General features: G+C 34.9%; 1 protein-coding gene across 22 annotated transcripts in view; it reads right to left on the bottom strand.

Annotated features, from left to right (window-relative positions):
• SYNJ1 (synaptojanin 1) overlaps nt 1-13,135 on the bottom strand; it is a 64,835-nt gene that overhangs the window by 30,557 nt on the left and 21,143 nt on the right. For 12 of the 22 annotated variants that reach the window (XM_080556608.1, XM_080556602.1, XM_080556601.1 and 9 more), the window contains exons 10-15: nt 11,996-12,077; nt 9,935-10,087; nt 6,609-6,774; nt 4,896-4,919; nt 473-664; nt 249-333 (exon numbers count right to left, since the gene is read on the bottom strand). In XM_080556608.1, the coding sequence (XP_080412734.1) occupies nt 249-333; nt 473-664; nt 4,896-4,919; nt 6,609-6,774; nt 9,935-10,087; nt 11,996-12,077 (702 nt within the window). The remainder of the gene's footprint in view (nt 1-248; nt 334-472; nt 665-4,895; nt 4,920-6,608; nt 6,775-9,934; nt 10,088-11,995; nt 12,078-13,135) is intronic. The other 10 variants (XM_080556604.1, XM_080556616.1, XM_080556603.1 and 7 more) reach the window with 3 other exon arrangements.

Consider the following 13,135-nt stretch of genomic DNA (forward strand, 5'->3'; position numbering starts at 1 on the left):
AAGTACTGACTGTTTGGATGCTGGAGATTACATTATAAGTAATGTAAGTGGTCACAGCTTTGCTATGGAAAGCTGAGAAAATGTCTGCAGTCCTGGCAGAGAAACTGGCAGAGAGAACTGGAATACAGTCAAAAAATAATATAGAATAATCCCAACAATTACAATTAAAGAGAGAACAAATAAATAACATTTTACTCAAAAAATGTGGTTATCAATGGAACTAATTTTGTAGCGATTTTATCACCTACCTTGCATTCACAATGTTTCCTGCATTTAACTCCACCATTTCTTCAAATCCAATGGCAAATATGTCTACAGGCTTGCTTCTTCGATCTGCATTTAAATATTGAAAAAGCTATTTGTTGTTTACAATTAACTTCAGAACCAAGACCTCATATATATTTTAACGTTCATGACCTAATTAAGAAAATCAAAGTTTTCAAGAAAAAGAATGACAGAATACAAATCCTACCTTGGAATTCATGAATACCAGCTATGTTTGGTGCATCTAGAAGCCAGTCAGTGAGGGTCTGATTTTTAAAGGCAATACTTCGAAACTGCTTCCCCCCGTTGACGTTCCATGTCCCAACGCAGACTCTAACTTTTTTCGGTTTTGCATACTTATAAAAGTTTTCACACATACTCTTTAGCACTTTTACAGATGCTGCAAAAACATTTGAAGATATGTTATTTTTTTTTATAGGATTTTTTTTTTCTAGAAAATTTGGCAATGACATCTTCCCTTAAAAAAAAAGAGGCAATAAATCCATGCATAGACATACAGAAAGTTAAACTGTGAAAGCAAGATGGATGCAGCATTTTGCCAGGGAAAGTACGGTTGCAGATGTATTATTTGCCTAAGTAGGATATTGACTGAATGAAAGATGGTAGTAATTTGTTCAAAATATATATATATTTACATATAGTAATATAAATATAGTAATACATATTTTATATATAGTAATATATATACACACATATAAAATTAAAACAAACAGTTTCTGTTTTATAAATATCTACCATTATCTCACCTATCTGTGATTCTCTATGGAGACTGTTATTTTTAATATACGCCAGCACAGATTTCTATCTCATTTTCACAGATTGCATTTATGAAATTCAATCTCCATTAAAAAAGCACAACAATTTACAGATATTTTAATTTTTAGAAATGTAAAAAAGACTGTAGTAAATACAGTAAATGTAGTAAATACATTTACTAAAATAGATAAGGTAAATTACCATATCAGAGTATGTTCTTTTTAAACCACAAATCTGAATTATTTTTTTTTAACTAAGTTGAATTCCTGAAGCTCTACACTAATGAAGGAAGTAAGCTAGGATTCAAACCAATTAAACTAATTTCTGTTACAGCGGCCTTTCTGTGCCTTGTTTTATCTGCCAGATGGGAAAAGGGATAATGACCTATTTGTAAATATCTGGGCATTGTGAGAAGGAGGAAAAAAAAAGATTATTCAATGCTCAGACACTAGAGTTACAAAGATTTTTAAAGACCCTTCACAGATCAGCTGCATAATATTGATATTGGATATTGATATTTCCTCAAGCAAAGAGATCTGAATTTTTTAAAATTATGCTTTTTTCTTTCATCTCTGTGGGAAAAAAAATCAATCAGGTGTAAACACTATCATTTGCATTGTCCTTTATCCAGGTAATACCAATTTACCTACTTTTAAGTCTCCCATGGTTATAATTCTATTAGAATCAGGGAAATTCTATTAGATGTAATTCTTCCCTCCACTGCATGGTGCCTTGCAAATGATTGCAAAATGATTTTCATTCAAATCCCCAAAATAGGATAATTATGAACCTGGGTTTTCATCATCATCTTAGTTATTCTTTTTATATTTACCACCTTTAAACTTGCTCCAGAATCTTAGCTACGCAATTAAAACAAAAATCAGGTATTCTCTAGCCCTAATGGTTTTAAAACAAACTGGAACCAATAGAAGAAAATACAGTGTATTTGTTGTTTGTGAACGATTTCTCTGGTGAACTAATCATACACCTGTATAACTATATGGGGCAACTGCATACAAAAGCCAATGAATTGACTGGTGTCTTCTTGGGGGTACCGCAAGCAGATCATGCTTGGATCACTCCATTAATTTTGTTATCATAATCCAGGCAAATGAAGTCAACAGAGCAGTAAGGATCCAACAGAATACCTTATGCCTGAAGAAGAGGGCCCCATACTGAGTATACTACTGGACGTACCTACACACTAAGCAACAGTCAAGTCAACAAGGCTATAAAATGCCAGAAAACCCTCTGAGATTCAAAGATAGAAACCACCCCAGCACCTGACCACTGAAGAGAAACCAATCCAAGAAATGTAGCCAGGATGCGTGCAAGTACCCAAATCATTCAAAGGATGAGCTGAACTTGAGGAATCCACAATACTATCACAGGCAAATTTTAAAGACCTGCACAGATTAGTCTTTGCAGTACTCTCAGGAAATTTAAAAGCAGAGTTTTGTACTTTTGTTCTGTTCACTTCAGCCCCTCCTCCTTTTGGTAGTAACCTTCAGCTTAAATAGTTGCTCCAAATAATTTGTATTTCCTTTCAAGAACGAATGAATTATTGCTTACTTAACTTCTGTCACTGTAATGAGCCCCTAATGTGAAAAATCTTACCAGAATGGAATCTAACTTTATAAGTGACTGGACAACATGCTAATTACAAACATTAAGTTGATACCTTGAAACTACAAAGATTTTCCAAAAACACTCATTTTCCAAAATACCGATTGAGCCAATAGTTTTTAAGAGCTCCTGAACTTCCCACATACGTTATTTTACTACACACTTCTACCAATTCATCTATTTGACAAAAAATTGTCTCACTCTACAACATTACAACCCCAATCAATTGAATTTTATGTTATTTTGAAACAAATATATTTTAACTGCTGTTCATACTAGGCAGGCAGATATTTGAAAATCATTTCTACAAAGGGAGGTTTAATTTAAAATTCTTGGTGGGAAATTCTATATAACTGAACTTGACTGAACTCTGGCTACAACAGCCAAAATACTGTAGGTATTTTTCAGCATATACAATCTGTATCTGGATGAAGTCCAATGTGAAACGTTACCTCAGTAAGTTAAAAAAAAAAAAAAAAAAAGACGTTTGTGACTTAATGAGTTATAAACTAGGTTGATACAGTCTAGATGGTAACACCAAAAATGACAATGTCACTATGTATTTCAACGATCAGCTTTTAATACTGACAAAATGCAAATGAATCAGTTAATTTCAGGTGTTACCTGTGACTCTGATTTCATTATTTAATTACTCAATAAAAGTAGATATTAAAAAAAAGAGAGAAAGAGCAAAGCTGATATAAATCTAAAGGGAATAAACATTTAATGTTCAAAAATACAGATTGCAGCTGAGTTGATTCTACAAGAAAAAAAGCTTCAAACACTTCAGATGTATCTGAACAAAAATCTAGTCAACAACAAACCTTAAGAGTTTCTTCCAAGGACCCTCCCCAATCAATCTGCAGTACCTGAGCATACAAGTACAGGGGATACTGTGCAGAACCCCACAATTCCCTTAAAATGGGAGAACAGTCTGAACAACTATTAATAGCTTCCTTTTTTCTTCCTCTCCTCCTCTCCCTTTACGTTCCCAGATATTAAGTATGTAGTTTTTTCCCTCACCTAGAAACTAAGTATCTGATCTGGTTTCACTAAAACTACTTCTAAAATGCAGTAAAAATGAACCCTATTAAGACAATAGCTCAGAAACTGCTGTTTAAATTTTCTCAGTACATAGTAAAATCTGAACATACAAGCATCAGGAATATTTCGTTTTAACTAATAGTTTCTGGGAGCAAGGAGATGAAGTGCTGAACAGCTGACAAGTACTCACAGTCTTCCCTAAAAATGTGTAATATGTATAAATCTCCTCAAATGGGGCAACTTAATGTAAACAGCTTAAGTTGCAACAAAAAGGAGAACTTCCATTAAGAATCAGAAACTTTTGAAAACAAAGTTCAAAGGCATGGCATGAGCTAGGAGTCTTCAAACGCTTTTTAAAATGAATAGATCTTTCATGTCATTTTCCTCTATCTAGCTCATCCCTGTGCATTCTTACCATCACTTCTTCATGGTTATGGTATTGCTGAATACCAACGCCTCATTTTAAGCCCAACGGCTGTCTCATTTTGAGCCCATCAAACAGCAGTCAAGACATAACCACCATGTCTCAAAAGATTATAGTTCCCTTCTCCAGGCCCCCTCTTCAGTGAGAATTTTACCTAAACGGATGCTCCAGTACTTCCACGTTGCATGCAGAAGTAACTGTATCTTTGTAGTTTTGACTGTACTTTTGCTCCACAAGAAAACAAGTGTCAGCATATTATTTTAGATCATTCCTGTAAAATTATTACAAAATCAGCCAGTCTCATGCAAGAACAAACGTAAAGCCTTCTAATGGCCAAGTCAATGAAGTTACAAATTGTACTAAAGAAATTTCACCTGATAACCTAAATTAAACATTTTGACGGAACAAAAATACAGAAGCTCCCAAACCAGATTAAAAAAGCAAATTCCTCTACAGCGAGAATAAAGCATTTGCAAAAATAAAAACAAAAACTACAAGGAAAAAAAAACACAAAGTATTGGCTGTCTCTTTTCATATTTCACCAGGCATAATTGCAATCTTTTTCACTTCTTGTATTTTCACTTCTCTTGTATTAAAGAACCTGTCTCAGATTAAGGAATTTTGTGGCAGATGAATGCAAGGCCCAAACAGTACCAGGAAAACATGAGCCCGCAACCAAATATTATGCAAATAGGCACAAGAAAAAAGACAGAGAGGAAGAGCTGCTCAGATATTTACAGCTTAATTTTCTATACTATACCTGATTGTAATGATTGCTCTGAAACTACGGATGCAGTAAGAAGGAAACAAGAAAAAGATTAGTCAAATAAGCAATTAAAAAAAAATCAGAGAGAACACGCTAGAATATACAATTTACTACACGTAACTGTTCAGATCAGTTAAAACACATCATCTATGCTGCAAAATCTAAAGAGTTTCACAACAGTGTTAACAAAGTCCCCTTTCCTGCTCAACTAGTAGATTTAGGTGTGTTGAAGTATTTCTCTGGTTAGCTCCCACCTAGTAGACAACACAAAGACACTACATTCAGTGAAGAGAAACTCATGGTCCTCAGCTGACAGGTGTTGCAAATATGGAAAGGATAGCTTGCGTTCACAGAGAAAGTGAGAACAAACAAGAATGACTTTCGACTAGTTTTGAGGCAAGGTGGATTTAGCAGGTTTCAGATACGGGAATAGTTACAATAACACGAAACCTTGTGGTAAAGTGAGAGGAAAACAATCTTTCTGACTCCATGTAGTAATACATTCATTCCCGCAAGATGAATGCTACAATTGGGCAAGATCTTTTTTTCCTTATGCCACAGATTTGCACTGAAGCTCTAACACATTTTTACCACTCCGGGTTAGAAAGTGTCTAGGAAAAAGGTTAAAAAACTGGAAAAGTCAAGAATGTTATTCATCCCTAAAAACTGCAGTAACCCAGCGCTTTGGACATTCTTACCTGGGATCCTGGGAAGAAGATTCAAGCTTAAGCTTCTTCCTTGCTCAAGAACTAGCTCCTTTCTCTCTTACATCCCAGGAGAGTACTCTAAACACAGCCCTACACCTGGATTAGTTGCTGCTTTCCTGCCTGTCACAGCTCCAGAAGGATGAGACACAACTAGGCACTCCTGGGGACTGTGTAGGCTATGTCTCTGTTTGGAAACACAGGTTTCTGTGGCTCACTGCCCCACTCTGATCAGGTGTGCTAGATCGAGGTAGTCAGACCCTCCAAATCCCACAAGACTATGCCTAAGCAGAACTCCATATTGAAATCTCTCTCTGATTTAGATGCAGAATTTCACCCACAGCCTGACAAACTTTGGTGGTGCACACATTCCTGGGAAAGGGCTTCTTACACAAAAAATAATGTTGTGATGGAAACTCATTTACCAGGAATTTTCTCATAGCTCCTGTTATCTGAAATTTTCTTCCATTAGCTCCTTGGTAGAAGAAACCAGAATGATGACAAACACTAGCCCTCTTGAGCTTGTGAAAAGAATAAATGTTTTGCATTTAGTTTAACACCACAATGAGAAGTTCTTCACTGACATAACAGATCAAGTCAAGGAAAACCTTTATTAAAAAATGACATTTTTAAAATAAACCAGGATATTTTTCCCCCAAAATTCAGCAAGTAATTGTTGTGGTTAACACTTGCCATAAACAGACTTGAAGAACTGAACAAACCATAGCTCACATGCATCTAACGTAAAGTTCAGACAAATACGCTCCACAAATATTTACCTATTACACCACCAGGTATGAACAAAATACAAACAGTAAAGAAATGACTGCAGCATGTTAGTTTGGTAGTATTAGTAAAGCAGAAGTATCTTTTTATCTTTTAATAAGCCAACAGAATATAAAATAGCATTTACACTTTCCAATACTGCTTTGAAAACAGACTCCATACAGCTTTCTTATATTAAATAGTTATGAGACAGATTAAAATCCTGAAAGACACATACCGCGTAAACTGCTGGTGGTTAAGAGAGCCCGTGCTTTATCTGCTAAATCACTATTTAGGGTATTTCCCAATAACAAAACATCAATGGCCTCCTGCTTGGAGCTATCAAAAAAGTTATTTTGAATCGTTCTGGTCACAGAACGAGCACCATCCTTCAGCTTTCCAGCCTGTTAGGGAGGAATACGTATAAAATATTTTATGTTGGACATTGCTCACAAAAACATTGGCAATATTCATTAACATTTTTGTAAACTGCAATAATGATTTTAATATCTAAGGCAATTTCCTTCCTTTGGTGTTAAATAAAAGTCTCCTGAGCTTACTGTACTACATCTGCTTTTTTTCTCAAATGCTAAACAACATGCTAATACCTTCAAGACATATCTAAGAACCAGATTGTTCCAGTTTAAATTATTTAAATTAAGCAAAATACTGTAGGAAGGGGAATAACAGTTTTTCCTAAACCCTTAGTCTTCAAAAATTAAATTGATATAATGCCATGTTTAGACCATGATACAGGATTTTGGGCGTTTCCCCAAATAGTGAGATGAAGAAGCACTTGAGTCCAAATGTCATGATACATGAATATGTATGCATATATGCACATACGAGCATATTAGTTCAGAGTTCACGTTCTGAAATACCCATGTTACAAAAGGGATAGCTTCAATTTATTAAGACCCCTTAACTTTTTAAAATAACATGCAAGTCTCATGCAGTATCCCAGAAGGAACATATTCACTAATCTATAGCTACATATGTACCAAGGCGCTGTCACTGCACACACTGCACACCAGCGGCACAACAGAACAGTGCTCTGAAAGAGCAGTGTCTTACAACAGTAGCTCAGCAAGAATCTCCAAGAGATGCACTGGTACTACAGATAGTCTTGTGGGTCAGACAGCTAGAGGATAACGTAATCAACATGCCATGCAGTCTCCTAGTTGATTCAAAACCCTGCAGTGTTAACCTGTGTACAGAGCACTGACAATGACTTCCCAAGCACAAAGACATTTTCTTAATTACATGGCTTAGTGTGTCTTATGCACACAAGTTTTTTTTTGCCTGCAAAGCATACATAAACACATGCTATGGCATGTGCATGAAATGCAGACCATAACCTATCAGGGATGCTGCATGGTATTATATTATTATAAAAAATGCTCTAAGTTTACAGCTTGCATCGTTCATGAAGGTCTCTTAAATGCACATAGGAAAAAAGACAAGCTTAAAAAAACTACAAACCCAAGCCATCGTTTAGTTCAATTAATTGTACTACATAACATGAAGAGAAACTACTCTTTTGTCAAGGATAAGTAGTAGCAAATTTGCAGCATGATTTTGTAAGATAATGTCAATGAAGCGTTGAGGAGCATACTATTGCAATAGACTTTTAATAGGATGCTGCTCGCTTTCTGTCAGACAATGTATAACTTAAGACATGATCCAAAAACACACTCACCATTCACATATCAGGCAATTAATTGAAAGGAACCCAGAGAAAGCAAAAGAAAGAGTAGGTAAGGAGTTAGATGTAATTAGTATAATTCTCAAAGGACTGTTTTTCAGTATAGAAACGTTCATTAACACATTTAAGGTTAAAATATTTTTTCTCCTCTCCTAAATTTCCATATTTTTACTTCTAAGTACTCTTGGACTTTGAAGAATCAAACTGACAAGCAAGAAATGGAAGAACTTCAAACATCAAACTTTGCATTTGAGAAATGAGAATAACAACTTAAAAACCACGTTTTTAAATTAGCAGAATGCTCTTGAAGATACAAACTAGTGACCCGGTCAAGTTGCACTGGAAGAATACAAGTAATGTATGGCTTTGCAAGTATTAAAGATCCTTTTTGGACACAAAGACTTCTATCAGGGACACTGTATTTGCGTTATGAGACTTGGTACTCATTAACAGTTGTACCAGGGCAAGGATCCCTAGCACAGCAATTGACTATTCTGCATTATTACAAAAACAGCAGAGTAAATATACTCTGCATTTTACACATTAAAAATTTAAGTGTAAATACAATAAATGCATTTTATAAAGTAACAATTTAAAGTAGTCTAATGAATGTCAGGAACATATTAATTCAGGAGAAGAAACAAGTGAGGCTGAATGAGAAAGTCAGGAGAAGAGGAAACACCCCAAAAAATACTTACTGTAGTTTTCTTGAGGGTCTGGGTGACATTTTGGTAAGAAAATAAAACTAAACACTTTTAACTAAATTCCACTCTATACTAAAATAGATGCAATTACCAAGTGAGAAGGTCTTGTATGCACCAAGTAAGGGCAGAATCAGCAACAAGATTATTTACTTGTTTTCTTTTTAATGTAGCTTACTGTGATGCCTCGTACTTGGGCAGAGAAGGACCCTGATATGGTTTGAATGAACAAGTGATGGGAAAAAAAGTAGTCAACTATGAGTACATAGTATATATACAAATGAAACAGAGACCATGGAATGAGAAGCATTGTATTCTTGAATACAAACAACTGTATGAAAAAAATTCTTGAAGGAACTAAGGGCAAAAATTACTATGGCTCAACATTTGTTTGTCTTGACAGGTATCACCTGACGAGAGAGAGTTATGGAAACAAGAAAAGTGACACTGTTAAAAAGGAAAGTAAGAGGCAGCATTAGGAAATCTGAACCACTCAAGCATCAACATAGACAAAACAAATTGATGAGAAACAGAGCATTACATTTGCAGTATAGTACAGAATTGTTATTGTAATATTAAAAAGGAAGGTAGAAACAGAATTTGGTTGTTTTTCTTCAGCAATTGCAGAACTAAAAAGAAATAGCTGAATGAGCATGCAAAGGAAAAACACCCAACTATAAGTTGTTAAATTTTAGCACTATTAATAAACACTAGAAGCATGATCAACAATGTCCAGGGGAATACATTTTAAAAGAAAGATGATATACTGAATGAAACCAAAACAACAGAAGGCAGAAAAATGAAACTTTTCAAAGAAACTAAAGCTGATTTGAATATACTTTTTTTTTTTTTTTTTTAAAATATATATAGCTATGATCTAAAGAAATAAAAGCTTCGAGCCTCATCATTTCCTACAGAATAGTATTATCTGGGAAGCATTAGTCTGACTAATAAAGGATGTACTGAAGCAAGATCTGGTTATCAACATAATCAAACTTTTCTCATTAAACGTTTGTTTTTTTCCCATTAGTTTGTTTTTTATTACAACAAAAACACACAAAAGAAGAAAATCTCATCCCTCTTAAATTCATGGCAGAATTAAAAAATAACATGCACACATTGAATATTGCTCAAGCTCTAAAATAAAATGTACTCTACCTTAGCTTTTCCTTCAAGGGCTCCAGTTCCAGCATAAATTTTACTGACAGAATCACCATTGACAGACCACATGGATCGGAAAACTTCCTGAAAGCGAGTAACCAGTTGAGGCTTCTCTGCTAATCCTAATACCTCCAGCTGTTTTGTTAGCATCTGCAATAATTGAAAGCAACATTTGCAAGAAGATCTTTGAAATCTTTAAATACTTATTCAAAGGTATATCATATCTTTTCAGCATATAATCACCCCCCCAAAAAATCTTTGTTTTATATACATAATGCTGAACAAACTGATACCTTGTCATGTTTACGGAGCTGACTTGTACCTGTAACCTTAGCTTCAGCATTTCATTTTCTTTTAAAGATAAGTAGCAGTATAGGAGAAGAATTACGTAGTTGAGTTGTAAATATTTTCTTCTAAAAAATCACTAGTTATAAAATGAGCTGGTTTTGGTTCTCAAGTCTTTCGACTTAAATAATTTAGGACTAGAACATTTCTTGTTTCCCCCCCAAAAAAGAGTAATACAGGTCAACGTGTTTGTTATTATCAAAACGCATCAGGAATGGAGCTCAGTGATGAGTGAAATCACAACGGCTGCTGTCATTCATTCTGTTCTCATGCATAAGTTTTTCTCACAGACCGCAGTCTTCACACTTGCAGTCAATATACCTGAATTAATTTTTCCACTATCTGTTCTACATTAAATACATTTATATATAGAAACACGTTATTCTACATTTAGGTTGCATTATTTAAATACAGTATTACTTTCAGGGACGTAGAAATGGGATATTGTACCTTTCTTGAAATCCTGGTTTATGGAATCAAGTTTACTTGCCAAAAAAAAAATCAGGTCAGTCTATTGTTTATGGCTACCACCGTTAATACTGAAAATAAATACCAAAGATTAAAGCTAATAAAAGAAGCTATTTTCAAGAGCTTTTAAAAATCTTTAAAACCTTGAGGTATTCTCTGGCAAGGAGGAGGAGTCTAAAATGATGAAGGGTAAGATTTTGCATAGATAGTTTTCTGAAGGTTGGGGAGAAATTAACAAAAGTTACAAAAGGAATCTTGTAGAGAAAATTAAGTAGAAATAAATGAGAAAAACTTCAGAAATTGCGTACTTCATCTTGTAATTTTAGCTGGTGATCCATAGCTCAGTAATTTATAAACGAAGAGAATACTGTTTAAAAAAAATAAATTTAGGTTGTAGAATTTTAAAATTAAGTAAGCAGCTGGTAAGGACTTACAGTTTTCCTTCTTATTAATTAGATTTTACAATTTTAGCTCATATATTTTAGCTGAAATTATTATTTAGCTCTAAAAAAGGAAAAGTTTGACACATCTGGCCTAAAAAGAAAAATCACTCTCAATCCTTAAAAGGCATGACAAAGCAAAATTTAGAGATGTGAATCTATGTTTGCCACGCACGCATTATACTATACTTTCTTTTATGCCATAAAAACTACTGTAATATCATTAAAATACAAGAGGCAACGTTTCACAATGTTTCGAGAGCAAGCCAACTTGCTGAAGCACAGCCCTGCAAGAGGACTGAATCCCACGGTTCATGTCCAACTCCACATTGACCTGCGTGTGGCCAAAGCCTCAACCACAACTTTCTCCCATGAAAAATTCACTGCACAGTGCTGTGAAAATAAGATGACACAGCACTGGCAGATGCTAACCGTAATCTTACATGCTGAAGAACTTCACCTAAGAGTAATTGGGAATGTTTTTGTGTACAACACTACTACCAATTCTGGAACTGCATGCCTGAACCTTAAAAGCCAAACAGATACCTAAAAAAAGAGTGAAATGTTTTTCATAATGCTGCATGACTGCTGTGTAATTACCACTACTACACAACCACGGCTTCTGCAAACTACTAAGAGCTGGCTGCCCACAGAATAAGAAGAGTATCATGCTATAAACTGAACGGCAACCTATGTTACATTTTAATTCAGCTATCATACAGAACACACAGCTACTTTTACCATCTGACTCCTACAGAAGCACCAGGAGCAACTTTATCTCGAAATCCATGTTATTTTTTCCTACCTCTAAGCCAAAGAAAGCCTGCACGCTGTTTGTTCTATCCAGACAGTCCAAGCAGTTTGTTCTGACAGTACCACTTTGAGATCTGTGCCAAGGACAACGAGAGACAGAGAGAAAACAACTGAAATAACTCATTTAACACACATATCGTCAGCAAAAGACGGGGACATCAAGATCTGAACCAGAATAGTAAATCTGGGTATTGTCACTGCATTGTTACTGTCATCTCAAGTACGTTTATAAATGCATCAGCAATAGAGGGTTAGCTACAATAACAACAGGGAATTTTGCAACGGTGTTCATTACACAAAAGTAATTTATTTTCTGCAAATAAAATAAGACTGTATTTTTTCTGCCTTTCTCCTTGCTTCTTGGTTAAGGTATTATGCAAGATGAAGTTTTATTTTCAAAGAATCTAACTAACATATTTCACAAGAATTTCAGAGGAAAAAGATAATAAAAATGAAAACAAAACTAAGAACATATTCGGACAATTGTTTGATTTCCTTAATTAAACTGAGAGTAACAGGAATTTCAACCTCTCTTTACTTTCTCTTTCCTCCCCAAATAAAAATGAAAAAATAAACCTCTTCCCTTTAGCTCAACAGATGCTTGAGGCCTTCAGGGTCCCTGAAGTGCTGTCTTTCTTTGAAAGAAGCCCATCAATCCATGCTAAAAAGCTCTCAGAAGGATCACAATAGGCAATGTCCATGTTCTTCTCGGCTGGCTATGAGAACGAACTTCTGACGGTTCTCCCAGTGATTTACACTTTGTGTCTTTCAACATTCCCACTACACGCTTTGTCCAATTGAGTAAAGCTTCATCACACTTTACTTGACATCTATTTTTTTTTTTTAACTCTACTCGAACATCTAATCAGAAAAGCGTTGAAAATTTTGAAAAACCTTCTACAAGATTATTTCATTTCATTACTGTTTGATTTTAAATATAAATCAGCTCAAGACCAGTATTAGAAGAAAAACTTACATTCTCCAAAGGAGATAGTCCATGAACTCCATGCAATTCTAAAAGTTATCGTAACTCACAGCCTATTTTGCTTTCATTTTGTTATCGGATGATATCAGTTGACACTCCAGCAAGACCAAGCAGTACACTCCACAAAGGGATGGGAGCATACCATTT

Source organism: Anser brachyrhynchus (genome assembly GCF_964034855.1).
Source record: "Anser brachyrhynchus genome assembly, chromosome: 1".
Taxonomy (NCBI): domain Eukaryota; kingdom Metazoa; phylum Chordata; class Aves; order Anseriformes; family Anatidae; genus Anser; species Anser brachyrhynchus.